Source organism: Ictidomys tridecemlineatus, chromosome 5 (genome assembly GCF_052094955.1).
Source record: "Ictidomys tridecemlineatus isolate mIctTri1 chromosome 5, mIctTri1.hap1, whole genome shotgun sequence".
NCBI lineage: Eukaryota > Metazoa > Chordata > Mammalia > Rodentia > Sciuridae > Ictidomys > Ictidomys tridecemlineatus.
In genome coordinates this window covers 94,413,732-94,431,337 of record NC_135481.1, presented here as the reverse complement: position 1 = coordinate 94,431,337, position 17,606 = coordinate 94,413,732, and the positions used below count along the sequence as shown (strand labels likewise).

Below are 17,606 nucleotides of genomic sequence, written 5' to 3'. Positions count from 1 at the left end.
TGAGGTTGAAATTCTTCTTTCTACTGGTAACTACTAAAATGGGGGTGGTCTACTTGCAAAACTGCATGCAGTTTGGGGGTTTAGCACAGCATTTTTCTTAGCAGTCCCAAAAAGACTTCTATCTTGACAATAACAGGTAAATTTTATTATGAAGTTATACTGATGATAATAAATTCTGTCTAAATGGTTAAAGGAAAAAAATATAGAGAAGCTTGGCACAGTAGTACATGTCTGTAATCCAAGGTAGAGGGGATGAGGCAGGAGGATTGCAAGTTAATGAGATTCTGTCTCTTAATAAAGAATAAAAAGGGCTGACGGTATAGTTTACAGGTAGAGTGCTTGCCTAACAGATGCAAGGCCTGTATTCTATCCCTAGTACCTCAAAAACAAAAGGAAAACCCTATTTTATACAGGGAAAATTAAGATTAGCAGATCCATGAGAGTTTGTTTTCTTTTCTGACCAGCATTAGTCTAAGGCTAACAACTATCTTTTAAAAATTTAATTTATCTATCAAATGAAAATTTTTAGCCTATAACAAAGGTTTGAAATTAAAACATGTAAATATTCAAAATAGTCAAGAGAATGCTATACATTCTGCAGTCTTAAACCTACCATTAGTTGTGTCTGCTAAAGTTTACAATGGTAAAAATCAGTCCCAGTAATGGCATTTTGTGTCTATGGTGATTAATTGGTGGTCTTGGTTAATTTCCACAAAACCACCATGACCACATGAAGACTTACCTGTGGTCTCATTTCCTGCAGAAATCTGCAAGATGCTATTCAGGAAGGCCATATGCACATAAGACCCTCACTGATCATACCTAAAGCTATATGTATTTTGTCTGATTTGTTTACTATTCCTTTCCAGGCTCCGTAACTCAATAAATGTATTTCACCTTAGCATCAAACATTCATTCATTTGTAAAATGAACTAATGCCTCCTAAAGCATCCCAGAGTGCCAGGGTTACTGGACTCAGTGCTGGGAGAGTGCCTGCACCTTTCAGAACGAGGGGTTGCAAAGGCTTCACAACCCTGGAGTATAGGCACAAGCCTGTCTGGTGCATAAGACAGGAAGGGGAAATAACCTATTCCAGTGCGCTTAATGAGGGGTCAGAAGGAATCTCACGTGAATCTCACCTGTACACGTGAAAAAATGAGAATTCATACCCCAACAGGTGGGTTTCTATCCTGCACCTTGCTCATAGCTCTCTCACCCCATAGTGCCACCTGTGGAGAGGTCATACTACTCCATCAGCATCAGCCCTCAGCCTTCCCATGCTAGGGAGGCCATCTAGGGAAAGAGCTCCACAGAGTGGCACGGGAACCCACATCACCTACATCGATGCACCTAGGCTTTAGTCATAAAGGTAATCATGATCTCTTAACAATTAGGAAAAATCAATAGTGTAGAAGAGAAACAATAAAAAAAGCAGAATATATAATTAAGAACATATATGTTGTTTAAGGAAAAAGAATTTAGAAAAAAGGTTTTAAATTAATACCAAAAGAGAAACAGAGGGTTTTTACAATAAAGAAAAATGATTGTGAAAAACTATAGGAAAACAAAAATACTGAATTCTTGAGAGATAAAAATATGACTACAAAAATAAAATCTAGTGAAAATACTGAATAATGGAATGTACAAAGCTACATACCAACTCCTCATCCAGAAGATAAAATTGAGTATGGAACAAAAACAGAAAGACATTTAAGTTATAAAAGGAAAAAGTGAAGGAGAAATCAAGGAATTCTACCACATATCTAAATGAAGTTACAGAGTAAAAAGACTATAAGGATTTTAAGAAATCATTTTAAATAAAAAAATAATAATAATGTTCAAAGCTTCTCATTCACCTCCCCCACTTTTCTTTTTCTTTCTCTCTTTCTTTGTAGTATTGGAAAGTGAAACTAGGAAACCAGGATCAGGCGCTTTTATCAATAGAAAACTGGATAATAATTTTGCATTTGTATGTAAGATTTAAGTACAGAAGGATTCAAGTGAATTTACTGGAATTAGTGGGGAGCTTCCTTTTTGTATCTCTGGACTATTTTTTATAACAAGCCCACTTATACTTTTGTCTGATGTGTTTACTGTTCCTCTCCACTATAATGCAAGTTCCACAGGGTCAGTTCTGTTTACCAGTGCCCCAAACCACGCAGGCATGCTGCAGAATTCATTCATATATGGCAGTCATGAAGGTACAACACCCTCATCTCCCTTCCTTCCTTCCAGGAAGAACTTGCAACCAGTTCAACCACAAGAAAAAAGTTAGCTGAAATTCATATGTAGACTCTAGAGGACTTGCCAAGGGATAAGAGGCTGAGAATAGTAAAGAGGAAGAGATCGTTGAAGCTTCAATGTTTCACATCCAAGTGTCTAATGATAATGGAGGCATTTACAGAAGGAGAGTAATTAAGGGAGAAAAACGGTGACTCTCAATTTATGCACATTCCTTAGAAATGCCAACTGGACAGCCATCAGGTGGATGAGGAGAAAGCCTGGGAACAGAGGTATTTCATATGAATATAAATGTCTACTACATATCTTTTTTTTCATAAAAAAAATTTTGAAATTACTAATCATAAAGAACATATAAACCATGATAATAAGATAACAGGAAAATAAAAGATGAATGTTGAAGCAATCATGTTATGATGAAGGCTGTACAATTGAGCACTGAACTTGATTCTAGGAGTTGAGATAAAACAGTAGATGTGGTTAAAAAAAAAATACCTATCATCAGAAAGTCAGGTGTTTGGTAGCTGCTAGAAAATAATTTTTGGCACCAAATTCTAAACGAAATTTCTAACATGGAACTTTCTACATGAGCAATGTTTTCATCATAAGTTTTATTGCAAAACAAACTATTTTCATATGACTTCATCTTAAAAAGATGACCCTGAATAAAGTCAAGTGTCCATGCTGGTGTGGCCTTCTAGAGGTCTATATTGACTTTAAAGTACAACACATGGAAGAGCAGCTCAAAGCACAGTCCGTGTTACCACTCCCAGGAACCTCCAAGCCACCAAGGCTGAGGTTCTGAGAATGCCTTACCCTCCAGGGTGTGCTAAAGGTGCAGAGACTAGGTGATCACAGCTAAGGAAAGGGAGTATGTTTGTTTTCAAAGGAATGGAGATATAAAACCTGGATGCCTAATAGCCTGCTTGCCACTGGAAGCCATGAGTGCATAGAAAAATGGCAGCAGAACCCATTCCTAAGGTTAGCTTCTCAAAAACACGTTTAGTGTCCAAATCTCCCTGCAAAGAAATATATAATAGAGAATTAATAACCTATAAATGAAGTAGACATAGTTTATGTAATTTTAATAAAAAAATGAGAGACAAGTGCATTAAAACAATAGATTATAAACATGTATGAGATCTTTCACTATTAACTGTGGCAGGATGAACTGCTAAGTTCAAGAGCACAGAGCACAACATGGCTCAGACTTGTTGACTGGAGCTCACCACTTAACTGGACATAAAACTACTCATGTCAGAAAACTACTCTTGGGGTAAATATCCTGAAAAAATTCTGGACTCTAAGGCAATCTATAGTACTTTCCTCAAGCCTAAATTTGCTATATTTCTAGAAGGATTTTTTTTTTTTTTTTTTTAGGAAAATAAAGGGGAGCGGGGAGCATAAACAGGCACAGATTTTTTAAAAATGTATTTAGTTTGTCCCCCAATGTTTTCATCCTTCTTTTTTTTCATAAAGCACTGCCTCCTCTATTTATAAGGTTTAACCTCTCTAAGCTTCTGCTTCCTCCTATCTAAAATGGAAATAAGACTTCTTAGCTATTAAATGTCAAGCTACTGACTTAGCCACTCAAAAATTTAGTTTCTGAATCTGAAATGGGAATCGTGGCTCTTGCCTTAATAGCAGGCAGACTACTGGGCAAGTGGTGTACCAGATCTGCCTACTTTAGGAAGGTGTTCTAACTTGAAAAGCCTTGCTGGCTATACCTGGGCTCAGGTCAGCCTTAGCAACATCTGAGAGGTTTCTTCATTTTTTTCTCTACTTGAAGCAATGAAAAAATTAACTCCACATCAAGAATGAAATCGAAGCCACTGACTAATTGTTAGCATAAGCACAAAGAAACCTGACAGAGCACACCTATATCATCAAATGACAAAATTAATTATCCAGGGTACTGTATCTGCAGATGTTCCTCCCTCATCCATAAAGTATTTATATGCACAAGAATGCTTGAGAAAAAAACCTTTATCTTTTTTTGTCCTTTTTTTTGTCCTTTTTTTAATCTTTTAGGAACATAATGTTTATTTCATAACAACTACTGTACAGTGCTGTGGTTTTAGTTGTCAACTGCTCTATTACAGGGTTCAGCCAGGAACTGTGAAGCTAATGTGGCTCTCGGGGTCTCAATTTAGACAATTTTTCTTTTTGCTTCTACTTTCTGATGTTCTGATGTTACTATAAAATAATTCACTAGAACTTACAAAACAGCTGCATAATGCTGCTCATTTAACAGACTGGAATTTGAAGGATGGTTCTTGATAGCAAAATTACCAAAACTGTCACTTTAGTATACAGGAAATTACATGAAATATTCTTATAAAGTATGTTAAAGTTGGCTGGTTACAATAGGGTGAGAGGTAAAGAAAGAAAATTGAACTTTATAGTAGCAACTGAAATCCAGCTAGTCTCTTCAAACTGGTAATCCAAGGGCCCAGCAAACTGCCCCACATAGAGTTATAGGGGGAAATGAACAGTAAGAACAACAGAATTTGGTGTCTTAGAGTTATCAGAATAATTAAGTGGGCAAGCATCAGTTTCTCTTTTTTTAGGAGTGGGAAAATATTCATAGATGAGCTTCAACTGTAACAGCAGTTTCTTCCATCCACTGGGCAGCAGACAGAGGCCCTTCCCTACCACATCTTCAATAACTTGACTTAGTGAGCCATGCCCCACATGGTATAGAGATGGGCCTGTCAACACCACTGACCATGGAACAACAAACACCACTGCCAACACAGCCCAGAAGATCCTGCCTGCCAGGGGAAGACAACCTCTGAATGGGATTCAAAACATGCCTCAGACTCTGTGGGGACAACAGAGAATAAGGAAGAGTCCTCTCCTCAACAAATCATGCTATCTACAGACAACACTGAATTACTCCCAACTTAGTATTTTCTTCTTACAAATGTCCTTGATACTTTAATTATAGTGATGAATAAAAACTGAAGAGAAAAATATGTATATCTTCAAAGGAAGATGACCAGGTTAATTTGAATCCTATCCTATTGCTTAGTCCTTGCCTCCCTAAGGAGGGTATGGTCACATCACTTGAACTTTGCTCACAAGAACAGGTTCATTTTGGAGTCCTAGGAGAATCAAGTGAGGAGATCTACAAAAAGCACAAAGTAATAACATTATAAACATTGGCTCTATTACTATTATTGTTTCATCCTGTGTGAGTCTTGGTATGACCACACACACTAGCAAAAATGGCCATCAGTGCCATATTGCTAACTTTTGTAAGTCCAAACCACGAGTTTCCTCTATTGGTCCAGTACTTTTCCAGCAATAGATCTGGCTAATATGTTGGAGTCAGATTACTCTACAGTTTAAATCTGTAAAATAATAATCTTATATTAAAGGAACTGCAGCTTCATCAGGTGAACATGATCATCACGTTTTACACACAATGTTGCTATAATGTTCTTAGTAATAAATTTTTCCCTTGAGACTTAGCTACAATGAAGTCAGGAATGCTCTGAACAGCAGAATGGAAACTGGAGATGAAGAGAGTGAGGTGACAGCTGGGTCAGGAATGCTACACTGTGGCACTGGAGGGTAAAGCCCATCTGACACTGCTGTACTCCTTCAAAAAGAGGAGTTGATTTAAGGTCCCGATCAGGGGGAATGGGTTAGGGCATTAATTTCAGTGACTCAAAGTTGTATAATAAAAATTGTGGGAGCATTTTATTTCTTTATATTTTATATTATAAGAAAAAGTGCAGACAACATATAAACTTGTAACATAATTATACTATAAGGAATTAATTTCTGCTTTGTAGGGCATTATTCAGTCATCATTTGTGGTATATGACAATATTATGACAAATGATCCAGTGGTAGTTTCTAAGTCACGTGGCCCAAGTACAGCTATTAGAGCAGCTGCTCTCTGTGACTGGCTTCCTCTGGACCATCCTCCTGGATTAACCACTGCTCACTGCTCCCCCAACACCATGCTGATGAATGTCCACTGGCATATGTGGGCCATCTCTAGTGCCACACACATTTTATGCTCCCAACAGCTGGACTTCATGCTGACCCAGTCAGATATATCTTCCTAAACCTGCCGATGGCAGTTGACTTATTATTTTAATTATGAAATTTAATTATTATGAAAGTTGATGAAATATGAGTATAAAAGATAAATACTGCTTTTATGAAAGCTAAGTTGAAGAGTTTGGGAAGGCTTACTATAGGCAAGTCACTAAAAAAAAAAAAAAGCCATTGGATTGGATGTGGGCAAGATAGCTACAAAAAAATAAAATAAGAAAAAAATTATGAAAAAGACTCTGTCCTGAGATTGATCTACTGGTATCTCTGTTTATGCTCTTGGGGTTTATACTAGGTAAGAGGTAAGCAACTGCTGGATTAATGGCTTATAAAATTATGAGTTGTTATGAGTAAGCAGGATTGCTCTGAATTCTAGTGTTCAAATTTTTATTCTATACTTTTGAAAGATAAAGTGTCTTAAGTAAGATTCCCTCCTTCCCTTCATTCTAACATAGTAGAGATCAAAGAATAGTAATTAAGAATACAACTATGCTCAAAGAGAACAAACGTGGAATCCTGGCTCCAATATTTATTAGTTCCATGACAGCATTATCACTTAGGCCCCAGTTCTCTCATCTGGAAAATTGGATTAACAATAGTATCTACCTCATGGACATCAAGAGATTGAAATGAAAAAGTGTGTGTCATATCAAATGCTTAGCATAGTGTCTGGGACATAAATTATCAAAAATGTTTATTATTATTATTTTATTGGCTAGTAGGAAAAAAAGTGCCCACTACTATATAAATAAGATAAAACTAATACATTCTCTCTCATGTTCATCACAATGTCAATATCAGTTACACTGAAGGCAAGATGGCTCCTCAAAGCCATCAGAACAGCTCAGAGATACTTGTAAAAAGTGTCTCAGGCATAGTAAAGCAGGAGTCGTCAGCTAGAGGCAATTTTACCTGGATGTCACAGCTGCAGGGATCGAAGAAATCTGTTGGCATGCTGCTAAATTTATCCCTCACCCCAAAAGAGAACATCTGGTCCCAAATGGCAAGAGGGCAAGTTTGATTAATCCTGCCCTCTAAGAGTGAAAGGAACACATAGTTTCTAAATCTTAACTCCGAAAAATTATTCTGAGAAAATAAATATAGTTTGAAAGTGAAACTGAGATTTTCATTATAACTGATTCCAGGATCCACAACATAGATAGTTAGTAATGAGACAAGGTTTTTTTCCTGTCAATAAACCTTCCTGATAGGGTCCATCATGTAAACAATCTTCAGATAACTTTATGATTTTGGAGTAAAATTTATTTTAAGACTCAGAGGGGGAAAAAAAAAGATTTTCTTTCAGAAAAATAAACCTAAATAACACTCAAAACCCCAAAACCCCAGAACAGGAGGTGGGAAATAATAAGTGTGCAGATAGCAGCCTCTTACCACAGGTCTCCTCACCTGACTGCAGAGACTGCATAGCCAGCTAGTGGACACAGGTGTGTATCATTCCTTGGGGATCACCTGTTCCTGGTCTGGGGACCTGGATGACAAAAACTTATCCCTCAATTTTAATGATATTCAACAAATTCTATTAGAAAGCTCTTAAGGAATTACACTGTTCTTCAACAAATCAGAGTTCCATTCTTAGAAGTAGGAGGTAAGACTGTGTAAAGTATAATCTCAAATATGTATGTGTGTGTGTATATATATATACATATACACACACACATATGTGTATGTGTGTATATATATACGTGTGTGTGTGTGTGTGTGTATCTTTTTACATCCTTCCCCCAAGAAAAGGACAAGAAAGGAATTTAACTTGATTCATGTCTCTGAACTTATAGGCTCTGTGGCTTTTGTCAAATAATCTAATTCTTCATCACTAAAGTTCCTCCAGATAAGAATATATTAAAATTCCCATTTACAAATACAAACATTGAGGCAGCAAAGAAACAATTCTATACTAACTGCAAAAGTGCTAAAAAATGAAAGGGAGCAGTAAAATTGTTTTTACAATCCCTAAAGAAAAAAAGCGGTATTTAAAATGTTTTCAACTTTACACATTTATGCCCAAAGGTGACATAACAAAGTCTTCTACACAACAAAGACTGTAATTTTATTCATTAAGTGAAAGGTTTTAATTTAAAAATTAATATTTAATATATAAGATCTTTATATACCCAAAAGAAAAAATAACTCAAAAAATGCAAAAAAAAATTGCAATGAGCTATTTAAATATTTTACCATTGAGAAAGATAAGAATTCATGCAAATCTTATGTCACACTGCTAAAATATTTAATATGTAATACTCTTATTTCCAGAGAGGACAACAAAAGAAAATTTAAAAATAAACGAAAAAGGATCTCTACTCACCCTTCTGGTAGAAAAATTTCCTATAATAGTATGCGCCAAGATCCACATGTTCCACGATGTATCTTTTCACTCTGTCTAGATGCAACACCAAATTTTCCTTGGGCACTTCAAGTACTGCCACTCCCGCATTTGTGCAATGGGAGGTAAGGGTAGACTCAAAGGAGGCACTTTCACACCCACTAAAGGATCCAGAGTTTGATTTGGACAGGCTGATTTTCCTTTCACCTTCTCCACCTATCTCATTCCGAAAATACGGACAGCTCATTACAAGTTCATTGCTTTTATCATCTCCCTGGTCCATGCTGAGGCTTCCTTTGGAGTTCAGGTCCTCTGTGCTGCCCATTGGGGAGCTGAAACTGGCTGAATGGGACAAAGGTCCAGAGACCAAGGATGCCACGGCAGCTGCCGAAGCTCCTGTGGTGGTATTTCTCCTTTTAATAACATTGTGCCTGTTCATAATTGCCTCATTCAAATCAAATAATATACTCTGGACATCATAGTGGGCAAAACACTTTGGACATGTCCAGGGCCTGACAGAATCTTCTGATCGGTTGTCTTCTAGGTCTGACGATTTCCCAAGTTCTTCACCTTTGGCATTGCGCAATTTGCGAAAAATGGATGAGTCTCCGGTTTCAGACTTGGAACGTCGCTTGAGTGGTTTTTCCCTATCCTTAAAAAGCCTGAGGTTCTCTCTCTGTGAGATGGGCCCATCGATAACATCCAAAGAGAAACCGGAACCCTTGCTGCCACCGGCAACGATAAAGTCACTGAGCTTGGTTGGAGTTGGACCTCGATCAGATTTGTCATCTTTGTAGCCCTTTAGCAGATCAAAAAAGCTTTCTCCAGATGTTCCCTGCTTATCAATTGAAGATGTGCTACCATATTCCCTGTGCAGAGATGGCCCAGTCTTGTACGTGGGTGAGATACATTCATCAAAGCTATCCACATCCAGTTCACTTATGGTGATATCACTGTTGCTCCGCTGCCGTATTCTGCGGAGAGCTTTCCTAGGGGAGCTGGGATAGGCTTCAGGCATAAGAAATCTGGAGTCCATGTTCTCCGATGGTCTGGTCTTGTTTTTCAGGGTGTTCTGTATGCTCTTCAGCATGGCTGAGTCATTGGAACTGAGGCTAACAGAACTTCCCTGACTCACAGGACTGCTTTTGGAGGACATGCTCTCAAGGCAACTTGAGGTTTCTATTTCCTGGCTCGAACGGCTAGATTCTTTTATGTTTTCCTTTCTTGGAGGCCAATCTGCAATCCTTGCCCTAACCCCCATTTTGGGAACTCCGGGGGTCGAGGTTATATGGTGAGAACCTTCACTTCGAGGAGGCCCTACCGGGGCCATGACTGATGATCCTAAGCTGCCATTTTGGGACCGGAAACGGCGCATGTAGAAGTCATCAGTATGGACTTTGGGGGTGCCATCTGTGCCAACAACGGAGGTCCTGTCAGTGGCCACAGGCCTTTCTGTCTGTGACCGTTTCAAGCTGGTCATGATGTAAAAGCAAGGAGACTTAAATCCCTACAGAAAGGACCATCATATCTGTGTTTTAAATGTGCACTTCCCTTTTGGAGAACAGTTTCCAGAAAATACAAGGGTTGCATGAGATCTTAAGCTTTTTCATTTAAAAGGCCAAATGATCCTTTATTTTCAAATCACTGAAAATCCTGATCTTCAAAACACTGTAATCCACAACAGTTTCTTTCCTTCACTTTACTAGATGGCTTTCTTTCAGAAAAAACTGAATGGAACTTCTATTACTGGGATTCTGTGATTGCCATGATTCCATACTTTCTCTGAAAAAGAGAGAGAATTTGAATAAGCATTTCATAAACACATTTTAAAATAAAAATGCAATTGCCGAAATTGTGGTTCAGAGTTCCATGATCCATATTTTTAGTAAATCAGATTTGAAGGAAAGAAGAGAGTATAAGGTCATTTAATATAATCCTTTATTTAAATTGAAATATATTTAATATACTTAAATAGCTTAATATACTATTTCATAAAACTGGAGATGGAAATGACAACTTGTTCTGGGGCATCACAGTACCCCAAGTACAGACTTTTGCCCCCAGTGACCTGTAATAATGTACAGCATCATGAGCCACTGTACTGACCAGAAGTTTGAGACCTAACCAACCAAATCACATAATTAGAGCAATGCAAAGTCAGTTTTTAACAAAACTAAAACTGAAAAATCATTTTATTGAGTATGCTATAATGCACACTTTTAAACATCTTCCATATTTCAAAATCAATACTTGTTTCCTTACAAAGGCTTAACATAGTTGGCAAGAGCAAATACAGCAGAGAGAAAATAAACGAGTTTTCCAGGAGCCATTATATCCATTAGCATTCTTCTATATTTTCCCCTACTTTATTACTTACCCAGATGAGTGAGGAATATTGCAGAATGAAACCAGCATTCACTGTGACCTCTTCCCAAGCTCTCCTTAGTTTCATCTACTCTTAGAGCTGGAAGTATCACACTAATTAACAAAATGCCTGCATTTCCTTCAATAGTACAATCTAATCCACCCCATCAGCACTAATTTATGACGACGACAGAAACAAAATGCTGCTCTGGGCAGCCTTCTCCATATCCCCCAACAGATTTCAGAGAACTGTCAGCATCCTTCCAGGTGACGGGCAGGAAAACGAACTTCCTCATGAACACGTCAGGCAGGAGGCACAGATTCTGACTACAAAATCCTGCATGGTTGCGTACATCCTGAAAAGAAAGGCAGAGAATCCTTTTCCAAGACTCCACAAATTACACAAGAGGTGGCCTTTAAATTCTTGCCAGATACATGTTTGGAAAGATGCTGCTGAACCAGCACTGAGCTGACAGGGCGGCATTGTCTACAAATCACACTCTGACACAGAGGAGGACCCCCGCTCACTGCATGCTGCACTCAACAGTAACAAGCACTTACTTCCACGATAATTAAGCATCTCGCTAGTCGGCTTCCTGCCTCCAAGGCGGCCGCTTTCATTTCTCCTGCAGCACGCAGCATCATTTTAGAAGACTCGTTGCTATTTAAAGCTGGAACATTTAGGAGTGTTTCAAAAAATGCATGCTGCCTGCAGAATGCAGAGCTTGCGCAGGCTGGGTCTGGGCAGCCGGTCAGATAAATGCCCATTGTTTTCACTCACACTCCTCTTCCCCACCTCTTATGAAAAGGATAATGGTTTTGTACTGCTACGTAATTAAACCTGGCCTTGGGCTTTCTACCTGTCTATAGATGAGATCTGTTATGATTTCCTTTACATTCCAGAACTTTACATACTCCTCTTTCAACTGCAAGCCTTTAAGTGGAATAATGTGCTAACTGTTGCTTCCCTCAGCATATATGGTCACAGCTAAGGCTCAAGAAGTGTTCCTCACAAAATGAAAAGAAAAACAACCAATGAGGCCAAAAGGCACACACCTGTCCATCTCAAAACAGCCTGATTATTTCAATAAAGTAGCTTCCAAAAAAAAAAAAAAAAAGAATCTGCTAGCATGAGGAATAAGTCTAAGTAGATTCCTATAAAAGTTAGATTCTTTCAGCATTTCTTACAATCTTACAGAAATCCTCTTCCATTCCCAGTATATTCCTCAAGAAGTCAAAACACCAAGCCCATCATGATCAAAACTCATTCCTGCCACATTTCATTTGTTCTAAAAAATGGCTTATGGCAGGACTGTTTTTGGAATTTAACAATTTAGTTAAATTAATTGTAGGAAGAAACAAAAAGCCGCACTAAAACACAATACACAAAATTCACTTGAAAATGTTCCATCATCATTATCAATATTTTCTTTGCCAAACTGTCTGATTCACTTTTGATATCTTAATGAATTCTTAAAATCTAATTTATTTATTTTGGGGGTACCAGGGATTAAGCCCAGAGGCACTCATCATTGAGCCACATTCCCAGCCCTTTTGTCCTCCCCTAACTTGTTTTTGTTTTCAAGACAGGATCTCACTAAGTTGCTCAGGGCCTCATAAATTGCTAAGGCTGGCTTTGAATTTGCAATCCTCCTGCCTCAGCAGGAGGCATACACCACTGTGCCTGGCCTAAAATCTTAATTTTAAATATAAAAGTTTCTTTACAATTTAGAAGAAATATCAAGAGTCACATTACATCTTTAAAATGTCTTCTGACATCTTAATGTCTCCCTACCCTCATTTTAAAATATAGATGAGCACACACGGAAAGGCACAGTTTAATTAAGCTTGTAAAAACTGAAGAGGTTTGAAACAGGCAACTAAGTTAAATAACAGATTTTTTTCAGTCATGAGGACCTTCTTTCCTGTATTTAGTGCCCCTCCCTCTTCCTTCCTCTTCCTATCCTTATTTATAGTGTCCAACCCCTTTGAGGTGCAACATAACCTTTGGGCACTGACTAGAATATATAGAAAAATATATGCTTTTCATTTATTACCAATTGAAAATTAAAATTTCTGCCCAGTGTGTCATATTATGATATAGATGTACAACATCTTAAAACCTATACCTTAGAGTTGACGGGAATAGCAAGCATATGTTGACAATTATTAGCAAGTCTCCTAAATATCAGCAAACCTGCCTCAGCATCATTAAATATGTTTTTTTTAAAAAAGGCAAGAAAACCAAACAGAAGAGCAATATTAACTTACAGCATGTCACCTCCATCTGTTAAAAGAGCAAGCTATATAAAAATTTCCCTATTACGTTTAATTTCACAGCTCTAGATATTACTTAAGTCCATGATGAATCCATTTAACTAAACACTAATCTCATCTAGAGGAACCACAGTTCAAGTCAATAAGTTTGATTCTACCAGTTGAACATCTTTTCATCACTCAGAGTCTATCCCAACCTAACTCTCCACCCTTTTCTGATAGTGCCATTCTTCTAGAAGTGCTTCCTCCTCTCTTCTAAATCATTCCCAAACCCTGATATTCTCTTTTGAGCATGGGCCACACATCTGATGCTAGGACTATTTGAGGAAGCAGTCCTTCCCTTCAAGGGAAGCTCATATGAGCAGAAGCTGTTCAACAATAAGAACTAGTGCTGGTGGGGTTCAGTGCACCACAGCAGGTCAGCCACTCAGAATATCAAGGTTCCAACAGACTGAATGTGCACTTCCAGGGACCTCTTTACTGCTTATGGCAGCCACTGTCAGTGGATGCAATGGTATATCCCAATAATCTTGACTCAGGAGGCCTGAGACAGGAGGATCACAAGTTCAAGACCAATCTTGGCAACTTAGTAAGGCTCTGTCTCCAAATGAACAATTAAAAAAAGAAAAAAAAAAAAAAGGGCTGGGGTTGTAGCTCAGTATACAGCACTAGGTTCAATCCCCAGTACCACCAGAAAACAACAATAACAAAAAAACAGCCCTGTTAGGCATTTGCTCTTGACCCCTCCCTGAAACTGCCTTCACTTGGCCTCTGTGATAAGACCTCTTGTGCTCTTGCCTCTCTCCTTTCCCCCCACTATTCATTATCATTGGTGGATTCCATATAAGTGCAAGGATACCAGGTTATATCCTTGATTTACTTCTTTTACCACTTTTCATATTTTTGGAAGGGGATTCAAAGGCATTATTATTAAGATGCATATAAACACTGAGTGCATTATTAGGATTAGATAATAGGCGTGGGTGCAGTGGAATTCAAATTTTTCCTATGGACATCTGGGTGCTAACTTAGTTGGATCCTAGTTGTTTGAATAAGCAAACAAAGATAGAACAATGAAATTTCTGGGAGTGGGGCAGATGTCTGATTGGTTATCATACCAGACAGGATATAACGTGCAGCTTTAAATGTCACCTCTGTGCTATTGCCACCAAATCTCTTCTCATGACTCTACCCCCTAAACTCCAGATAAAAGCCACAAGTGCTTATTTAATACCGTCCTTATGTATCTATTTCTTATAATTAGTTAACAAATGACCAAGGAGAAAAAAGGGAAAATAAAATGTTTTGTTTTTTTTTTTCCCAAAAAATAAATGACTGTTAAAGGAGTGGTAAAGGAGTGAAGGCCATAAATAATTCAAGGAACTGAATGAAAGTCACGACATAGGAAACTTACTTTATGTCAAGAACATAATGAACAATTTAAAGGTTAGTATGAAGATGTAGGAAAGGGCTGAGGGAAACACTACAGTTCCTGTCCTGAAATAATCACAATGCAGTGTGGCAGTCTTCAAAGAGGCAGTGCTTTATCAACTGCTATTCTTCCACATCCAAAATGGGATGCTGTATGTTTCTGGTATAGTTTCTAAAACAGACCCAGCTCACAACAGAAGGAAATTTGCCAGTATAAAAATTATTCAAATGGCCTAATAACCCAGAGTTATTACTATTGAATTATGAAAATTTCCATGTAAACAGTTTTGAATCGTGCACACAGATTTAGATTGCCTGTCAATATTGTTACTTCAGAATGTAAGAGGACACTGTAGTTTAAAACAAATATAACTTCCTGGTTCCTGAACATTAGATTAGCTAAGAAAATCCAATAAGGCAAAACTCTCTCCTTCACATTCCTTTCTTGGCTTTCCTCAATTTCACTCACATTCCACAGAAGTAGCTTCTCAGACGGAAGGAACTTCTCTTCCAAGTGAGCCAGAAACATGTACAAATATCTCAGTGCAGTGCCATGGGTAATTTAAAATTTATGAATCAGCACATAACTTTTAGACTAGAATTTCCCCCTTCTTTCCTTTCCATTCTCTCCTTTCAACAAAAAGCAGAAAAATGTGGGAAAAACAGAATTGATAAATCTAGTTTCTGCTCTCTAAATGTTCACTATCTGAAAAAAAGACAACACACGGAGACAAAGTAGATTTTAAAAACTTGTGCTGATGAACATTTTTTCATATATTTGTTGATTGATTGTATATCCTCTTCTGAGAAATGTCTGTTCAGGTCCTTGGCCCATTTATTGATCGGTTTTTGTTGTTGTTGTTGTTGTTGTTTTGGTATTTAGCTTTTTGAGCTCTTTATATACCCTAGAGGTTAGTGCTCTATCTGATGTAGCAATTAGATATCTAAGATATGGTCTCACTCCAGTCAGAATGACAGCTATTAAGAATACAAACAACAATAAGTATTGGCGAGGATGTGGGGGGAAAGGTACACTCATACATTGCTGGTGGGGCTGCAAATTGGTGCAGCTAATATGGAAAGCAGTGTGGAGACTCCTTGGAAAACTGGGAATGGAACCACCATTTGACCCAGCTATCCCTCTCCTCAGTCTATACCCAAAGGACTTAAAAACAGCCTACTACAGGGACACAGCCACATCAATGTTTATAGCAGCACAATTCACAACAGCTAAACTGTGGAACCAACCTAGATGCTCTTCAGTAGATGAATGGATTAAAAAAATGTGGCATATATACACAATGGAACATTACTCAGCAATAAAAGAGAATAAAGTCATGGCATTTGCAGGTAAATAGATGGCACTGGAGAAGATAATGCTCAGTGAAGTTAGCCAATCCCCAAAAAACAAATGCCAAATGTTTTCTCTGATATAAGGTAACTGACTCATAGTCGGGTAGGGAGGGGGAGCATGAGAGGAATAGAACTCTAGACAGGGCAGAGGGGTGGGAGAGGAAGGGAGGGGGCATGGGGTTAGCTACGATGGTGGAATGTGATGGACATCATTATCCAAAGTACATGTATGAAGACATGAATTGGTGTGAACATACTTTATATACAAACAGAGATATGAAAAACTGTGCTCTATATGTGTAATAAGAATTGTAATGCATTCTGTTGTCATTTATTTTAAAAAATCAATTTAAAAAAAGGAAGATGAAAAAAAGTAAAAACTAAAAACATGCTGAAATTAACAAAGTGAATATAGAAGTTGTGGATGCAAAACATACAACAGGAAAAGTTACAATTGAATTTAGAGATAAATTTTTTTAAATGTGTCTGTTTGGCCAGAGGACACACTTGCCTCCCAAATAAAAACATTCAATGAAAGAGGTTACACGTTAAAAGCTTAAAGATACTTTGCATAACTGAGGGTGAAGGAAAGAAGATGAAAATTTGGCAGAAAACTTGATGGCAGAAGAGGGATAACAAAATAAAGAAGGTATTGAGCAAATTGCATGTGGAATTATTAATTAGTAAAACGATTCAGCAGCTGGAAAAATAAAGAATAGAAAGACATATGACTGGCTACCTCTTACATTTAAATATGCCTAAACTTACACAATAAGCAGCTGATCAAATACCAAACAGGTTTGGGGAGCTTCAAGTAGGAAGATGTAAAGTGGGAGTAAAAGGTAAGGGGTAAACATAAAAAGGTAAATGTGAATCAGAATTGCTAGAGGAAAACTCTAAGTGCTTGAGGTACCATAAATTAAACACTGGGAAGAAAAGAATCAGGGCTTACCAACTTGTCAGAAACATTCAAAGTTTCACGTCTGGCAACAGGTAATCAAGAGATCAGATCAGGCCAGTGAAGCAAATGAGTGTTCTTAATGTACTAATTTGTACTTTAACAGTCACTTAAAATACATTTTACAAACTTGCCAATACTGCAAACTTCGAAGTAGTATTGAACAGCTGATAGTCAAATATGACCTAGCACTAAACAACTTATTACCAAGTACAATCTAGGAAAAAGCAAATGCAAAAAATAGACACCAGGAGGACAAACCAATAAACAGCAGAATCAGCATACAGGAGAACACACTTGTCAAATCTTCCCAAATTTTGCTCAGATTATTGAAATTATTTATCCACAAAAAGAGGGATTAATTAAGGACTTAAAAACAGGAAATAATTATCACTTTCTTAGCACATAGTAATACATGTTACTAGATGAAAACCTTTCTTCACCACAAATTGTATTAAATAACAAGATTTCTTAACTAATTTGACCCTGGACTCACTTTGTTTAAAAAAAAAATAGAATATCTTTATAACTGTGCATCTGTTGGCCTCCTAATTAAGATCAAGAAGA

At 37.6% G+C, this 17,606-nt stretch overlaps 1 protein-coding gene across 19 annotated transcripts in view; it reads right to left on the bottom strand.

The window, feature by feature from the left end:
* Window positions 1–17,606, bottom strand: part of Sipa1l1 (signal induced proliferation associated 1 like 1) — a 355,619-nt gene that overhangs the window by 127,240 nt on the left and 210,773 nt on the right. For 17 of the 19 annotated variants that reach the window (XM_078050449.1, XM_078050450.1, XM_078050446.1 and 14 more), the window contains one exon: window positions 8,639–10,438. In XM_078050449.1, the coding sequence (XP_077906575.1) occupies window positions 8,639–10,136 (1,498 nt within the window). In that variant the 5' untranslated portion in view covers window positions 10,137–10,438. Of the gene's footprint in view, window positions 1–8,638; window positions 10,439–11,033; window positions 11,355–11,581; window positions 11,699–17,606 lie in introns of those variants that run through there. The other 2 variants (XM_021723736.3, XM_021723737.3) reach the window with 2 other exon arrangements.